Source organism: Schistocerca gregaria, chromosome 2 (genome assembly GCF_023897955.1).
Source record: "Schistocerca gregaria isolate iqSchGreg1 chromosome 2, iqSchGreg1.2, whole genome shotgun sequence".
NCBI classification, from domain to species: domain Eukaryota; kingdom Metazoa; phylum Arthropoda; class Insecta; order Orthoptera; family Acrididae; genus Schistocerca; species Schistocerca gregaria.
In genome coordinates, this window is record NC_064921.1 from 375,934,925 (window position 1) to 375,954,188 (window position 19,264).

Here is a 19,264-nt window from a genome sequence, read left to right on the forward strand (position 1 = left end):
CTGCACTAGCTGCGCGTTGCCCTCTGTGGTTGCCGTACGCGGTCGCCCTACCTTTCCATCACGTTCATACGTCACGTTCCCAGTCCGTTGAAATTTTTCAAACAGATCCTTTATTGTATTGCTTTTCGGTCCTTTGGTTACATTAAACCTCCGTTGAAAACTTCGTCTTGTTGCAACAACACTTTGTTCTAGGCGGTGGAATTCCAACACCAGAAAAATCCTCTGTTCTAAGGAATAAACCATGTTGTCCACAGCACACTTGCACGTTGTGAACAGCACACGCTTACAGCAGAAAGACGGCGTACAGAATGGCGCACCCACAGACTGCGTTGTCTTCTATATCTTTCACACCACTTGCAGCGCCATCTGTTGTTGAAAATTGTAACTACTGTAATTTCGGAAGTTTGTCCGCCTGAAAATGTACTGTTGTCCCAAGCATATTGCAACAAACGGTGTATTTCTATCGCTGCTCGTTTAGTTTTTATTGCCGTTTCAAATATACCGGTCATTTTTGAAACACCCTGTAGGATCTAGACAAAGTGGATGATCTTCTTCATGTGCTAGAAAGTGACGTTCGTATCTCCGACTTGAGTAAAATTGAAATTATTAAGAATGCTTCTTTAATTATTCTATTTAGGTACAAGATCACAATGCTAAACAATGCCCTTTGTATTATTTAGGTATACTGGCTGGTTTAGTGAGATTTTTTAAGCTGTTTCGTACTTCATCAAGTTTGTCATAAAGCTTTTCTGGTGAATACTGTCATGTGTCTCTCTGAAGCCAAAAATAAAAAAGAAAACGCAGGCATTTGCCATGCTTTCGGCGACCTGTTGGCACACACAATGTATCAAACCTGTTTGCTTTGGTTAATACTTTGTTTGCATTACGATTACATATCATACTACACTGTTTCAATATCTTTAATGATTACAAAATGCATCCAACGGGTTATGGATTATTTAATGGCTACTTAACTATCCCAAAATATATTCCTAGAGAAAAATCATGCAACATCATTTTACAAAATATGTACAAGATATAATCTTAAGTACCCATAAAGATGTTAGAAGACAGTTTATTAGAGAGAGATAAGAAGGCGTTAATTTCTTTGGTTAAGGATTCACCCACGAAAGCCAGAGTTAAGCATTCACAAACAGTTAAAACCCGTTAACTTTTTACAAATAGACATTAACCCGGTGACATTTTAATTTAGTGTTGTTACCTCCAACGTATTTAGTTCAAGCTTTGTCTTTTTAGCGACGTATTCCCAAAAACTGTTGCCACTATACCTTTCCCTGTAGACGTAAAACGTACTTAAAAAGTGTATTTCTTTAAATAGCTGAACATGTATGATGGGCGCTTGTGTTTGTATGGACGAATAAACGATCTGTTTTCAGTCCTGAGCCACTTGGGTGATTTCATACATGCCATGAATGACGTTATTCCTCGTATTCATTCGTAGTATCACCCTGCACTGCTTAAATCACCATTCTCCTTTGAGTAATTAACGCTCCTTGGCAATTACTTGCAAACTATTGTAGAAATTATTGCAGCTGTCAGCGGTGCAACGGGGGACTAAAGTGTTAATTTGGGATTCGTTTAATGCTGAACGAGTCTTTCGCTGTTTTATTATATAATAGTATATGTAATCATTCATATTGACGTTTCAGAAGTATAATTTCGCTAACCGTCGAGGCCAGTTTGAAGTCAGTGTATCAGAGTCTGAAGTAGATTTCATGAATATAACCAAAACCACTTTCTGTTACTAGCAGCTCAGAATAGCGTAACTTGTATTATGAGTTGAAAAGAAGTTGGCGTTTTTCTAGTTGGAAGGAATGTAATCGTTTATCACTTGCCTTTTGGTCTCATTGAGAAGTTATTCCCTGAACTGTTGAAAAAGAAGACGGCTAGCCATAAACTTTTAAGAATATGTATTTTACTGTCAAGATCCAGTATGGATAAACTAGATTAATTCCTGTTTTCAGTTTTGATCTTTTCCCAGATGGATGTAGTGATTTACAATTACAAATCGCTAAGTATTTATTTCTTGAGCAGATGATTGTCGTCCACACCCATTATCTAGTATTTTTACGACAATGTAAATACAGTGCCTACCCTTGATGTAGGCCACTCAAGTGCGGCCGGAACTGCTTTATAAAACATGGTAAGTGGCCATACATCCGGAGATGTCACACTGAACATGAGAATAGTCTGCACTCGCTAATACTGATCGTAGTCTTAGCCCTTTTGACACATACTTTTTGGTGTGATCTTTAAAGGATAGAAAGTTTTCTGTTTAGTTTCACTGTCTTGTACGTAAGCAGTTTCTTCTGCAATACTTTGGAAGCTGGACCGTTGTCAGTCTAGTTACAAGTGATTCGTGACGGGTCTTCAGTTTCTGAGCGTGTTTATCAAATATTCAACATTGTCGTTCCCCAAACTTCCATCCCTGGTCTACAGTTTTTGAACACTATTATGGATTCAGTGTATGCGATTACAATAAAAAAAAGGGACAATTAAGGTAAATGAAATAGTATCATCACACCAGAATATGTGAGTGGGTCCGCAACTAATCTCAAAATGGACAACTACGGTCAGCATTAAAATATTGACAAGTTAACGACCTGTTTCGACCCCATGGGAGGGCATTACCAAGTCTTTATCTTTAGACGGGGCCGAAACAGTTGGTAGCGTTATGAATAAATTGTTCGCATTTGCGGTGTATTCACCATTAAATGAAGTAGTGTTACTCCCCATCCTTGAGAGTTTCTTGTAGGTGTGTAAGGTAGAGTCGTCGGAATGACAATTACATTGCATCCTTTAGCTGAAAGCTTTGTATTTTGTCAAAGTTATCCGTACGGCAGCACTAATTAAGCTGCCATTATTGAACCAACGCACTACATGAAAGGGAAAGGTATAGTATGCATACCTAGACAGTGGATCAGATAATATTAGGCAGAGCCAAAAGTAAGGTAATTTGACTTTTTTCAATATATTTATGTTAAATGTTTCTATCTTCAGTCTAGAATATGATCCACCCTCTTGGTAAACAACTGACGGAATGTTTAAACAGTAAGTTGACAACAGTGTTAAGTAACATGAAATGTATTTCAACTAAGGACATTACAAGCAATCCAAACAGTATTAGTCACACAAAGTCCACATGTAGCAGCCCATAAAATATATCCGGTGATATTTTTATACATCAAAATAACATTGCACGTTACATGGTGAAATTGCTATTCACACTTGTTGAAACACACAAGATAATCAAATTCATATTGCATTGTAAGGATGAGAGCAGTATCACGTTAGCACTCGGCAGATTATGGCAAACGAGAATGAAGATCGTTCAGAATACCACTAGAGGTAGAAAGTATTTTCTGCCACTTGCTGACTGAATAACAGCAATTCGTACATTGTTTACATTACGCAATTAGGCTTTCTTGGTAAACAAAATTTTATGTACAGAAACCATATGATATTCCATCCAAGATGCATACCTTTTACTATTATAATATTTTTCGCAAATTTAATTAAATACAATAAAGGCATAGGCATTTTGTGAAGGTATTTACAATAGTGAATAAACACGAAAAACAATCTCTAAAAAATCACAGATTGCATGAAATTTCTTACGCTTGTGAGCACTGTTCATTATGAACAACAATTTAAAAAATACGTAAGTTAAACTAACGCCTCGAAAAGGCTGTGGCACATAAATAGTTTGGGAGTTGCGATATGTCACCTGCTTCTAGCAGCATTGCCGCCCGTGCTAGACAGAACAGGCACGGTTGGCGTGACAGCGAGGCCCGACAGAACAGCGGCGTGCGTACCTTGCAGTGGGCGGATCTCACTCGCGAATCGTTGCTTCTCTTCTGTGTCGTGTTTCTCAGAAGCGACGTTGGCCCTTCGACTTTCGCCAGCGCCGTCCGTCGTTCCGCCACAGCAGGGATCACCAGTTGTCGCGTTTTGGCTGTGTTTCGACCCAGTGGCTGGAGCCTGCCACTCTTTAGTGGAGTCCGCAGGTGGTGCAGGCGCCGACGTCGACTGATTCTGCGATTGCTCTAACAGCTGGCTGTCTCCGGATGCCTCCCCTACTCCGCTCTTCCCCTCGCCCAAGTGGCTGTCCCTAGCTGACGAAGGCGGCTGCTCCACAAGAGGCTTCTGTGTGAACACAGCTTCCCCTGCGGTGGTTCTTTGCTTTACCCCTGCCTCTTCACTTTTTGTTGTTTGAACCTGCAGCACCGCACTCTGCAAGTTAGTTGCTGCGTCGACTCCAGCTTGACCGTGGAGCCTCCAGTTGAGGTAAGGCTGGAACAGAGCTGTGTGGGGGTGTTGAGGGATTTGCAGTTCTGGAGAGGGCGGCGCCCACCCGCAGATGACAGGCTGCAGTGGTGGCTGCTGCTGTGGCGCCGTCTGCGGGCGCGAGGCGTGCTGCCAAGGCAGGCCTGCGCCGCTGTAATAGTTGTACACGTTCTGCTGGTGGTGTAGCACCGGCAAGTCCTGCAGCACACACAACAAAGTGTCACGTTAACGACTTTAATAAACACGAAGACCAGTTGCTGTAAACATAACACTTCTCGAAATATGCTGCCCAGACAGATTAAATATAACACGTTTCTTGTTGTGATCATTTTCGCAGCAGTTGTATGTAAGTTGAAGTTGTTTCAAAGAAAAGGCCTATTTGCGTGCTGCACATCAAAATTTTTTATTTTTATTAATGCATCCGGACGCGTTTCGGCTTTTTTTTGTAGAAGGCATATTCAGTGGGTGTCCTGAAATATTACATGATGTGTCCATTTTTACACAAAGGTTATGGTTTCACATGTAGGTTATAGATTTAAAAACAGTTTTTTATGAAATGGAAAGGTACTTTCAGGTAACTTCTAATTCATTGCATCTGAGCAAACTGCTTTTACTCATCTGGCAACCAGGTGGATATCTTACAGTTCACTTTGAGTTCACTGTTTACATTACACATCGCTGTAACTGCCATGTTTTAAATACAGAGTTTCATTTGTTGTTCTAAGTGTTATCAGTATTCTCAGTTTTCTGCATTAAACTGTTCTGTGAATTAAAAATATTTATTTAAAATCATAAGAAATCTCATCTCTCTCTCTCTCTCTCTCTCTCTCTCTCTCTCTCTCTCTCTCTCTCTCTCTCTCCATACACACACACACACACACACACACACACACACACACACACACACACACACACACACACACACCACACACACAAAACAGTTGAATGCAGGAAACTGAACGTTGGTAACACTTAGAAAAACAAATGAAACTCTACATTAAAAAGATGGCAGGCAGTTTCAGTGATGTGTAACGTAAACAGTGAACTCAAAGTGAACTGTAAGATGTCCACCTGGTTGCTAGATGAGAAAAAAAGCAGTTTGCTTAGATGCAATGAATAAGAACTTACCTTTCCATTTCATTAAAAAACGTTAAGGGACTGTTTTTAAATCTATAACCTAGATGTGAAACCATAACCTACGGGTAAAAATGGACAAATAATGTAATATTTCAGGACACCCACTGCCTCGTAAAAAAGGCGCAACGTGCATAAATAAAAGCGAAGTTCGATGTGCAGCATGCAAAAAAAGCATTTTCCTTGAAACAACAATAAATATGTTCGACGTCAACGTGCGATAACCATTCTCAGACAGCAGGTGGCAGATCTAGCAGTGGAGGATATATAAAGTGTGTCAGGGGACGCAGAAAACGGTGAAGTAGTTGTGGTAATGCAGGAACGCAGCAATTTATCTGTCGCCCCTAAGTACATGATCATTGGATTCCGGGACAATGGTGCAAGCATTTGTGAACTGCTCACTTGCCGCAGTGGTTAAAGTCTACCGTGAAACTTTCTGGCAGATTAAAATGGTGTACCGGAGTGCGACTCGAACTCGGGACCTTTGCCTTTCGCTACGCAAGCACGACTCACGCCCCGCCCTCACAGCTTTACTTCCACATGTTTCGTATCAGTGCACACACTGCTGCAGAGTGAAAATCTCATTCTGGAAACATCCCCCAGGCTGTGGCTAAGCCATGTCTCCGCAATATCCTTTCTTCCAGGAGTGCTAGTTTTGCGAGCTTCGCAGGAGACTTCTGTGAAGTTTGGAAAGTAGGAGACGAGGTACTGGCGGAAGTAAAGCGGTGAGGACGGGGCGTGAGACGTGCTTGGGTAGCTCAGTTAGTAGAGCATTTGCCCGCGAAAGGCAAAGGTCCCGAGTTCGAGTCTCGGTCCGGCACACAGTTTTAATCTGCCAGGAAGTTTCATATCAGCGCACACTCCGGTGTAGAGTGAAAATATCATTCTGGAAAGTATACCGTGCATGCAAAATGGCGCTATCCAAATCCAGGGCTGTGGCAACAGTTGTGCGCCAGGGGCCATACACGATAGATGTGATCCTCGGATGCAGAGATGTGTATGGACGAATAGATGTGCAACTGTTGAGCACTGACTGCTCAGATGGACCAATGACCTACCAACAGGGCCTCTTCAACGGCCATCCAGCGAACGTTACTGCGTATGGGTCTCTGCAGCAGACGCCTGCACCCATACTGACTGCTGTCATCGGCAACGAAGGCTCGAATTTGCACGCCAGTACCACAACTGCACGTCCACTGAGTTGTGATAGGTGGCCTTTTTCAGATGAATCAAGTTTTATGCTCCATCGGACAGATGGCTGTGGCGTATACAGCGCGAAGCATCTGGAAGTAATCACCCCGTAACAATCTTCTAAAGGGTCCAGGCTGGAGGCCATTACTTCGGTGATCTCGTCGTTCTGGAAGGCACCATGGATCACCCCAAGTATGCTTCTATCATTGAGGACAACACCCGCCCCTACATGCAGTTCGCTTTTCCTTGATAAGATTCCATCTACTAGCAAGACCACACAACGTGTCACACAGCTCGGAGATTACGTGCATGGTTCGAAGAGCACCGCGATAAGTTTATCGTAGGCTCTCCCCCCCCTTTCTCCCCCCCCCCTCGCTGCCAAACTCCCCAGATTTAAACCCAATCGAGAATCCAATCGAGGATCCTCGGTCGAGCTGTTCACTCTGTTGACCTACAACCAAGAAACCAAGCGCATCTGGCCACGGCATTGAAGTCGGCATCGCTTCACATCCCAGTTGCTACCTTCAAGAACCTCGTGGACTCTATTCAGGCTTTCACAATGTGACTGAACAGTGTAGTAAAAAGAGAACGTAAATACAATACTCTCAAACTGTCGTCGACCTCAACAGACACGGCCACAGTTCCGGTTCGTCACTTATTCTCCTTTCAAATTTCAGTTTTCATATTGGGTCCATTACATTTACTTCGAGCCAGCACTTGTACGGAGCTGTAGTCAATGGCACTCCCACGGTCGAAAAGTGACGGACTATATTACGTCATGTAAGGAGAGAAGGTGGATAGTCACACAACACATCTTGAACAAGTCGTGTCTTTACTCACTTAAAAATAATCAGATACCCAGACAGACCGTATTTTTGTCTGGAACATATTGTACTGGAAATAAAAATATCTTCATCTAGCTGCAATAAGATTTCCTGCGCATTCACCTTAGTTGTAATGCAAATACCCGAAATTCCCTCTCAAACATTCCCAATTGTTACCCCTTGTGTTCCAGTACCAGCTCGCCTGGTAGTTAGCTGAAAAGAATGGGGCTGTGCAGTGGGTCAGATTACAGTCTACTCTGATCTCCGAAATGAGCATTGATACGAACGTGTGCGCAGCTCACTGAACAAAACATTAGTCCCCTACTTAAAACAGCAGCACGCTGGTTACTGTGTTGCTGCAATTGATGCCGAACTGGTACCACACGGTTACGCGACTCTCCATCGGTAACTTAAGCCATCACAGTCAAGTGGTGGTGTTTTTTGTTTTTTTTTGTTGTGTGTGTGTGTGTGTGTGTGTGTGTGTGTGTGTGTGTGTGTGTGTGTGTGTGTGTGTGTGAGTGAGTGTGAGTGTGAGTGTGTGTGTGTGTGTGTGTGTGTGTGTGTACACCAGGTGGCTGTGTGGAAGCAGAGGATACGTGATAGAATGGAAGAGAGGACCCATTGTGTTCCGAGGTTCCTGTGACTACACCGTGAATCAAGCTGCGTGATTTTCTCGTGTATAAACAGTCCTAAGTGACTACGAGAAATGGTGCACCAGTCTCTCATATACCACGACCTGAGGACAGTGGTCGTAGAAGCAACCTACCTGACGGATAGAAGACGGGTGTTACACCTTGTAAATGCCAAGTTTTAGACCAGGGAAGAACTGCCGCTGCCAGTTAATGTACGTCCATGTCAATCAGTTTCCATGCGAACATCGCGAATGGAGAAAGATTTTTGGGGTCGAATAGTTTGAAAAAGTGCACTGCTCTTAGCGGTATATAAATGGACGCCTTCCACGTGCACAGGCCGTTAGTATCCGACTAGGGACGTGTGGTGTGGTGCGACGAGTCGCGATCTCACCACATCTCTAAAGCTGCACGGCGTCGACTGCACTAAAGGCCCAATGAGGGGTTTAATCTGCAGTGTCTGGAGGGTGTAGTTCAGGACAGAGGTGGTTTGGAGATGTTCTGAGAATTTTTTTCCGTACCATGGTTTGGACCCACACATTCAGCTTACTGTGGACCAGGGCGTTTGTTTTCACATTCTCTATTACCAAGTGATGCCTCTTCTACATAAATATTCATAATTGTGTTATGAATATGGTGCCGTACTAATAGTTTATGCTCAAAAGGGACAATCCATCACAACAGCATACTACTGATAGCACCTGAACATGTTACAGAAGCGTCATGGGAAGCCATCCAGGAGTATGTTTTTGATCTACGACAATGCTGCCAGCCATTCTGCAGACGACACAGTCTAATGCCGTCCTATTGTGTCATCACATATTGTTTCACACACTGTATTACCCTGAAATGTTATCCAGTGACTTGTTCCTCTTTCCTCAGATGATGAAACTGTTGCGTGGGGTGCATTAACAGAATTACGAGGTGATTTACTAGGTGGAACGTTTCCGTAACAGCCAAAACACACAACCAACTCTTCACGAAGTCGTTCTCGATGGGAAAAATATGTTGTATTGACGGTTGAATATGTACAGCTGGGTTAACCCGACCACTAAGCTTCACGTTCACAGCTTGATTTTACGGAGGCTATAATCTAAACTTTACGACTACCCATTGTAGCTGCTAGACACAGGTTTATGTTATCTTAATAAATCTATCACTCGCTATCCTATGGAAAGAATTGAGGAGGTTCGCAGTGCAATGCCCCTGAAGGGTCAGTATTGGGTTTTGAATCCCATCTCACAACATAATTTACATTTGTTATGTATTATCAATACAGCTTTTACTTCGCAAAGAGAACAATAATTCGACCTTGTTGTTACCAATTGTGGGTAAACAGGTATTACATTATTCCACAAAAGTTACTGATTTATAAGAAACTTTTCTGTTGCTAAGCAAATTTAAGGCAAAAAAGAGAATCCGAGGTTGTTTTCTTTTAAGAATAATTTTTATGCAGGAAGTTATGCACTGTCAAAGTTATACAGAAGTAAATTGTGAAATAGCCTACAGGGTGCCGCCAGAACGTGATGAGGACCTGAGGCTGCCAGCGATGGCGCGCATGTATTTAGTGTGACAGCGTGTGAGGCGATGGAGGACCTACGGAGGCGTCACTTGGTCGATTACTTCTTGGGCTGTGCGTTACGTTAATGGATGTTGTGTAGCAACCTCACTTCATGTTGAGGAAGGAGCCTGAACCCGCTAGCAGGCAAAGCGTTAGGCAGTCCACACCTCACCTAGATCGTAGATTCCTCTAAACTGACCGTCCTCTAAGCTGAGTGGTCAGTGCGACTGACTGCCAAGCAGTGGGTCCAGGTTTGTTGCTGGCTGGTTCATAGATTTTCTCTGCTCTGTGTTACCACCATCAAATATCATGTTCATCACCTATCATGCCATCATCATCATCAAATCATATCACGTATCATAATACCACCACCACCACCACCACCACCACCACCACCACCACCACCACCGGTTTCCTTTGGTCTTGACGCGGATGCCGGAGTTGGAAATCACTTCCCATACATAGTCATATTCCCTCTGATCCGCTTCCAGTCTGCTGGAATTAAGTTCAACAATAAGCGATCCTGCTCTTACGAATTGGGAATGGAAGATTTAAAACATCTACGCATACTTACTCATACACAAAATTTTTAATTTTTATCTGGGACAATGGTCAACATTATTCCATAAATAAGTTGAATTAGTCGCAATCCTCCAGTTCCTAACAATGTTTTTGGTTATAACCAATGTTTGGTTATGATCGAATACCGGAACTGGAAATCCCTTCACAGCTATTTCCAATTGCAAACTCCTCTGCTCCATTCCAAGCATGGGGAATATGTAGCTGAAAAGAACGAAGTTTTACAAGCCAAACTCAACTCTTCTGAGCAAGGCATGGAAAAAAGCGTATCTACACTGCACGTGCCATGCAAGTTATAGACTTTACTGTGCATACACTAACAAATACCGCTACATGCCACTTTCGTGATATATATCTGGGACTTCGTCTCTGAATTAAAATGATTTTCCATTCCCCGGTTCTTAACAGTTTTTGGGCAGATTCCATTTGGTATAAGGCAAATACTCAAATTGGAAATCACTTCCCAAATTTTACTAATTAAAACTCCCTTTGTCCCACTACCACTTCATCGGTTCTTTGGCTCCAATGTCCGTAAGTACAATGGATCATTATCCTACCAGTCCACGCTACTTTTAGGGACTGGGAATGAAAAATAATAAAGAGAGACTTGTCTGTAAAGCACTGATCATCTTGCAGACTATTGCAACGAACACTGTCCTGTTCATTTTCCTGGATATTTTATATTTTTAACCAACACACACAAAAAATTGTGCGCTTGTCTTTGCAACTCCTCAGTTGGATAATTTGAATCACCAGTGTACCAATATGTCTAAGTGTTTATACCAAACGATGACTCAGCTGAGCAAAACATCGCCTACAAGTTTCCGAGATGATAATGGAACATCAATGGTTCCCCACATTCTTCTCACTAGCACATTCAGCTGTTCCTAAGTTATCTCTCCAGTACAGCTGATATTTCAGTACAGCGACATTTTTTGTCTTGTCGTTCCCGCGTTGTGAAGACTGACATTGTATTCCCCAACTTACACCGTATCTCTGTTTACTTAACAGTCACTTGTATCACACTCTCAAAGGCTTCACACATGGCCATTCTTATCGAATGCGTGAAGCACTATTAACTTTCCCCCCGTCAGTTTTCTTGCTGTCTTGTAGACAGAGTTCAGTCTCATTTCGGCAACATTTTGCGAATGGTGCAATTTAACCGGGGTGAGTCTCAAGCGTCCTATTACTTCATTTGGAACGTAGTTATCCATATCATGGTTTATAACGTCATTCTACTTTAATCGTAATTACTCTGCATTAGCCGGATCTGTACTAAATGTTCTGAGTTCGTCTATTAAATAAGTTGACGACGATTAATGGTGTAGTTGCGGATGTTCGGAAGAGTCTGATTCTCCATTTTCGCACAAAATTACGCGACCGACCCAGTCGTCGTCTTTAGCCCCTACTCGAGCCCAGGGAGCGATTACACGTTACAGCAAAATTACCCGCACCTGAAGAAGACAGGATCGGTCGTCGAAATACTGTGCGAAAACGGAAATACAAACTCGGCTCAACACCCAGATGTATACTGTTAATCACGTCGAGAAAGCCTGCAGCATAACAAGTCGAGAATGGTTATCAGTTCGACGGAACACAGATACTACCCTAGTTTCCTTTATGACTTTCTATTTGTTGCCCATTGTTCCTGTAACAATATCACAATCTTCCTCTCGTTGCTGACACACTCTAAAAGTACAAAATTGTTGAAAGTTCCTTGTCCACTTGACGTCCGGGATCTTCGGCCTACTTTTAACGATTTTCCTGACGTATCGCCAGCACGAGTGACTGGCATTGTCAGTGGTTCACCCTCTAAATTACTGGTGCGTATTATAATCCAGCACCCGACCGGGTATTATATGTACAAGACACGCCAACGACTGAGGACTCATCTCTGATCGTTGCCATCTGGATCTCCCCTTGCTATCTGCAACGGCTGTTCGCTGCAACACGGGCATCCATGATCCGTTAACATTGAGGCTTTCTACCAGCGTCGTCGTCGTCTAGGCCTTTTTGTCTATTCTGCCTCAATTGTTCACACCATCTCGTCAATAGACGTTCAAAGTTTCTCCACAATGGGACTCGAGCCGCAGGCAAACTCCACAAAAGTTCTGCTTTTCGCCAACACTTATAATGTGACAGTAAGTGGATCTAAGCTTGTGACTGTGGGTCTGTCATCGGCCTGTAACTTTGCTTCGGTAATACAAGTGAAAAACGTACAACGCATTGCTGCTGAAGTTCAATATTCATGGTATGAGTGGAGATGTGTCTTGAGCTGCTCACAATTTGTGGATGTCACGATGTTTAAAAAAATGTCGTTATTCTTACTCCATTACGTGTGGGAAATTGTATAACCTTCTTTCCATTGTTATTTAGTGTATTTTCTGCCTCTGTACCTACTATACAACGTAATAGGCATCTTACCCACTCGGGTGCCAAAGTTTCGCCTTTTTTTAAAATTTATCCTGTAGTGTTCTGCAACAGGCCATAAAATACATTAGTATTTTGAGTTCTTCCTTCATTCATCGTATACCAAGACAAATGCATAAGTATCCTTTCTCAACTTTAAGAATGCCGCGTGGGGTAGCTGCGTGGTCTAAAGCCGTCGACACACGGACCGTGCATCCGAACGTTGAGCGTGCCGAGTTTCTGACGTCATAGCGTGGAATAGCACTTTCGGGAATCGTTCTGAGCGCGAGTCTGAGCGCGAGTCTGAGCGCGAGTCTGAGCGCGAGTCTGAGCGCGAGTCTGAGCGCGAGTCTGAGCGCGAGTCTGAGCGCGAGTCTGAGCGCGAGTCTGAGCGCGAGTCTGAGCGCGAGTCTGAGCGCGAGTCTGAGCGCTGACAATGAGATGGCACATCGCTACCTACGTCACATGCAAGCCATCTCCCTTCAGCACAAAGTTGTGAGGCGTCACATTGGCATTCATTTCAAGCCTATACGTATATATGACGTTTCTGAGCACCAGCAAATTGAGAGTCACTGGAAAACCCGTTGTTAACTGTGTGATCCGTTGCAATAAAATAGTGAGAAACTTCATATTCGTGGCAAAACAATTATTGTAACTTGTGTATTATGAGAGTATGCTATTTGAAGGCAGCAATACACCGAGGATGACCCAAAACGCATTGTTCTTGGTACAATATGTTATTAAATTTCAGTTAGTAACATAGCTACAATTAAAGCTTTGAGCAACTGCTAAGTTTGGTAAGATCCTAGAAATGGCATTTACGTTTATGATTAGTTTCGCGGCACGATAGCTCAGCGTGTTCGGTCAGAGAGCTGGCTGCTCTGTGTAATAAAATAACTGAGTGAAAATATCAATCACGAGCTTCGAAGGATGTCATGTGACGTCCGCTACGACGAAATACCACGAACCATAACGAACAAAATATAAAAAGAAAAATAAAATGAGCGTAGTGAGTAGCGTCACTGATTAGTGAAATTTTTATGTTTTGGCGGTGCTTCGCAACTCACCACTACATCCATTTTTTCCTAACTATTGCGTTTTTATTACGTTCACTTTTCTTTGGGTGTTCGATTGGCCTGATCTACAGGACATCTAGCGCTACTTGTGTACAGCTATTTTGCTCCTTTTTCTTTTACGCTTCGTAATTCACGTGTTGCAAAGTTTCTGCTACTGGGTAGGACCAGTGATCAAGTAAGACTGACCTTGGGGATTTACTAAAATGTGGGACTCATGTTTATCTTATGTAAAGAAGTACTGGAAGTTTGTATCACACTGTTCGTAATGTAACTTTTATAAGCCTGTGTCATTGATTCAACATCACACTTTCCTTTTCGTGGACAATGGAGGAAATGTGCGTTTCAATTGAACTAAAATGGGAATTTTACGCGCGCCCGTTTAGTAAACAGTGTGATTTACAAACTAGAAACTTCCCGCAACTGCCGCCGGAGTGCGTTGCGATCGCGTGTACCACGTTGTGGCCCACGTACGTATGCGCAAGTCGCATCGTTCCTGAGCATTCAGCAGCACGTTGAACTTAGCACTCTCAACGTTGACGTTCAACAGCACGGCCCGTATGCCGACGGCTAAGGGCCCCTTGCCACTGTACGTGCGACTGCCCCCGTCGGAGGTTGAAGTCCTCCCTCAGGTGTGCGCGCGTGTGTGCATGTTGCCCTTAGCGTGCATTAGCTTAACTTAGAGTAAGTAGTGTGTAAGTCTAGGAACCGATGACATCAGCAGTTTGGTCCCATAGGAACTTACCACAAATTTCCAATTTCAACTTTAAGACGCAGCATTATTATTCTTCCATTTATAAAAGGGTATGCATGTATGCCATTCGGTTAAGGCTTTCCGCACCCAAGTGGAGATTCCAGGAAGATTTTAGTCTGTGTTATCCTCTATACGTAACTATTAAATTCGATCGTACTCTGTAATTTCTTTTTCGTTTTAGTGATGGCAGCAATACGTATATTAGCGCTGCCTAACTAGTTCCAGCTGTTTGTGTGTCAGACATCTTACATTTCACATTCCTACCTCAGACGTTTCTGGTCTACGTGATTTCTCCTTACTCCTCACATCATTTCTTTCATGGGTTGGCGCATAACGATTAGCGTGAAATTTTCAATTTGAGTGTCTGGCCGCACCGAAAGCACTGCGCAAGGTGACAGTGGCGAGGCTGTCACCTGTAAGATTGCGTCCCAGCTGATTTTATTGCAGACTTGGTCTGTCTTCCTCGAAACTACTGTCATCTTTGTGAATTACTATGGCTCCTCACGAACAAGTGGACGTGGTAGCTCTCCTCCGTGTCGGTGAATTTTAAGTGTATTAGGTTTATCACAGTGCGTGGTCCGTTTTGGCCGATCCGGTCTGCCTGGGACAGATGCCTAGAATATTTCTTTCACTTATGGGTTGTCAGATTAGTTGCTCGAGTCAGTTGTCAGCCTTGCAGCATTGAAAGACCTTTTCCTACAATGACAACGTATACTACACAATTGCATTCCCTTCATCAGAAAAGTTCCAGACATGTTTTTAAAAACAGGAAATTGTGCTTAGCAAGTAATGATCCTAGCGCTATCGAGGTAGTCCATTTTGGCTATCTATACACAATCGCCAACGTTTCTGGAGGTCTTGGAAGCGAGTAGAGAGATTTTCAACTGCGATGCGTGTAAGCTCTTTTGTCACAGCGTGTTAGATGTCTGAAGCTTTCCTTTCAGCCTTTTCGCTAGAGGAAATCAAAGCGAGAGTTCGGGCGAATATGAGTGATGTGGCGGATCTGGGATGGCAGTAACAGCTTGTCTGAAGCATTTCAAGATTCTGATGTAAGGAGCTTGGTACACTGTTTGACCTGGAGAAACACACTCATGATGAACTAATCCTTTACTGTCAAAGAATGCGATCAACATTGTTTTTGTTCTCGAAGGTTGTCGTCCTGGTGTCCCAGGACTCCGCCATTCAGCAATTTGACGCTTCGTGTGAGGGTCATACTAGTATCGCCAACTTTCATCCCCAGCAATAATCTTTGACAGGAGTATGGGATCATTTCTGGCTCTCTCCAGTAGTTCAGTAGAAATTCTTCGTCTTTCCTCTTTCTGTTCGTCTGTTAGTGCGTGAGGGACGTGTTTTACATAAGGTTTCAGTTTCCCTAAACCATCATGTAAAATCTTATGACACATCACGATCCAGATTAAGTTGTTCTGATATCGCGCACACAGTTACATGACTGTCTTCTTGCAATAACTGCTCTACACGCTCTACGTTATACAGGATGCTTCAAAAACACACTTATTTCGAATGCATATATTTATTAAACAATAAGACACACGAATATGAAACTTTACCCTCATATTTACGAACCTTTCAAGTTCAGATTACAGATGTTCAATATGTCCTCCATCAGCGACACGAATAATATCACATCGATACTCAAATTCCTCCCATACTTGGGAAAGCATGTCCTCCGTCACTGATGTTATGCCAGTATGGACCCGGTTCTTCAACTCTTCCAGGTTCTGTGGGAGTGGTGGTACATAAATGTTGTCTTTAACGAAACTCCACAGAAATAAGTCAGAGGGTGTGAAAGCCGGTGACCGTGGAGTCCCTCTGAGACATGCTAAGCCCCCAGCTCCTTGACGACCAATCCAACGGTTCGGTAGAGTTTCATTCAGATATTCACGCACTTCATAACCAACCGATGTCTCAGAACACGCCAAATTGTTCTTGTATGCAGTTGCAACTACCGATTGACACGACGAGTTGATTTTGAAATACTAGTTAGAAAGCAGTTTGAACTCGTGCAACATTTTCTTGAGGGACAGGAAGGCGGTCAGGATCCTTTACGTACACATCCTGTATGTAGAAACTGTCGATACCATCTGCGAATGTTCCGTCCATTCGGAGGATCAATTTGATACCTCAACCTGAAACGTCTTTGCACTGTAATCACGGAATTGAACTTCGCAAACTCCACAACACATTTCTGCTGCGGAGTAGCCATTTTAAAGATATTACGGTTATCAAGCAAAACACAAGACAACTGACACACCTTGCGGCTATTAATATAAACTAGACTATGTATTAGTTTCTCCAATAGCCGAGCCGAGGCGCAATGATCGATCGTTTGGACAAAATAATACTTTGTAATTCGTATATTCTCTTTGAAACACGCTGTAATATTCCTAGTGGTTAGGTGTCCTGAATCGATCAGCTGATGGTTCAACAACCTTCCTATTGTTAGTAGTTCAAAGCTAACAAATATCGCGAGGCGGCGCATTTCGCCTGCGCAGCGAAATATTTATTCCTTGACTTAGCATTGCTCCATTACGAGCGAAGAAATGTAAGAAAAACGGTATGTGACCTGGTTTTGGTGCAAGACAGAGTAACGAGATGTGTATGAAGTGTGTGCAATGAAACAGTCATTATTAATATTGTATATAGTGTTTTTTGAGATTCACAAGCGATATATAACATTAATGTGGAGTTTAGTAACAGCTATAATGCAGTCTGGTGCATTTCAAAGGTAATTTCGTGTATTTATTTTTTATCAAAAGATTATATGATGAACTAATGTAGACAAGCTTGTATAGGACTTCGAACATTTGGTGGTCGATGTTTGCTGTAGAACCTGCTTCAATATGACGCTAAAGAGCACAGAGAAAGGTTTATCAGCCAAAACGAACTCTTTCACTCTCAGATAGTCATCGAATGACCAAATGCGAATGGCAGCACCCGAATTCGAGAAAATTTATGTAAGATTTCTTTCTCTTACATTTCAAGAATTTTACTGGCGACCGTCGGATTCGGCAGCTGCTCTACACCACGAGAGTAACTTGTCTACGTGTACAAACTACCTACATACGCTGTGGGAGTAATCGACGCCGCTCAGAAAATTGATATTGTCCGTCACAGACACACAGATATACTACACACACGAGTTCAATAAAGAGTTCAATATTACCAGTTTAAAAAAACAGTAATTGTTTCTTTTGAGTCATAGTATTATAACGTTCGCATCGATATGTTACTGAATCTCTGCGCTTAACGAAACCTTTTGCGCCACCCCAAAGCACGACTTCTTGAAAGTGTGTCGCTTGCGTGTACTTGCTTAGTCACTGTTCACGATCCACCAATGGTTTTCCCGAGCTTAATGCAGAACATAATGTTCGCTCTTTACTCACAATCAGCATCCATTGTGTCACCGTGACTAATACGCGAAAAATCCGAACAATATGTTGCTAAACGCAGCCCTGCCACCTAGCGAGTTTGCGCGGAAAAATGACCATGATTTCAAAGACGCTCACACATACCACGTAACAAGAAACCATTTATTTCGTTGTAGTACTGCAAACTCAGAAATAAAAGTATCTGTACTGGAATTTCGCTCACAAATGGGGTATTTGCTGTTGAATCTGTCTCTTACAATTTTTTTGAGGGATTTCTTATTCCACACTGACTACGGTTATTCGTTATTCCAATATCTCCACTATTGTAGTTTCGGCCATATGGTCATTTCCAAGCAGTTGAAAGGTGCTGAAGACCCAGCATTAGTTAAAGCATAAAAATGATGTGAGCCTGTACAACAGGTGCAATTTTTCTGCTTTTTAAACATGTTGACTACTGCTGTGTTTCCAGGAGCTTTTAACGCTTTTCGTATGATGTGTATCTCTGCACTTCATCCTCAACCCAGAAACCGAACAATAAATATTAGCATTCGTAAATTGAATAATAACGATGTCAATACTACAATCCTGGAAATGGAAAAAAGAACACATTGACACCGGTGTGTCAGACCCCCCATACTTGCTCCGGACACTGCGAGGGGGCTGTACAAGCAATGATCACATGCACGGCACAACGGACACACCAGGAACCGCGGTGTTGGCCATCGAATGGCTCTAGCTGCGCAGCATTTGTGCACCGCCGCCGTCAGTGTCAGCCAGTTTGCCGTGGCATACGGAGCTCCATCGCAGTCTTTAACACTGGTAGCATGCCGCGACAGCGTGGACGTGAACCGTATGTGCAGTTGACGGACTTTGAGCGAGGGCGTATAGTGGGCATGCGGGAGGCCGGGTGGACGTACCGCCGAACTGCTTAACACGTGGGCCGTGAGGTCTCCACAGTACATCGATGTTGTCGCCAGTGGTCGGCGGAAGGTGCACGTGCCCGTTGACCTGGGACCGGACCGCAGCGACGCACGGATGCACGCCAAGACCGTAGGATCCCACGCAGTGCCGTAGGGGACCGCACCGCCACTTCCCAGCAAATTAGGGACACTGTTGCTCCTGGGGTATCGGCGAGGACCATTCGCAACCGTCTCCATGAAGCTGGGCTACGGTCCCGCACACCGTTAGGCCGTCTTCCGCTCACGCCCCAACATCGTGCAGCCCGCCTCCAGTGGTGTCGCGACAGGCGTGAATGGAGGGACGAATGGAGACGTGTCGTCTAAAGCGATGAGAGTCGCTTCTGCCTTGGTGCCAATGATGGTCGCATGCGTGTTTGGCGCCGTGCAGGTGAGCGCCACACTCAGGACTGCATACGACCGAGGCACACAGGGCCAACACCCGGCATCATGGTGT

The 19,264-nt window shown here is 43.5% G+C and overlaps 1 protein-coding gene across 2 annotated transcripts in view; it reads right to left on the reverse strand.

Annotated features, from left to right (window-relative positions):
* Positions 1-3,089: 3,089 nt before the first annotated feature.
* LOC126320146 (uncharacterized) overlaps positions 3,090-19,264 on the reverse strand; it is a 212,544-nt gene continuing 196,369 nt past the window's right edge. For both annotated transcript variants that reach the window (XM_049993758.1, XM_049993757.1), the window contains one exon: positions 3,090-4,506. In XM_049993758.1, the coding sequence (XP_049849715.1) occupies positions 3,745-4,506 (762 nt within the window). In that variant the 3' untranslated portion in view covers positions 3,090-3,744. The remainder of the gene's footprint in view (positions 4,507-19,264) is intronic.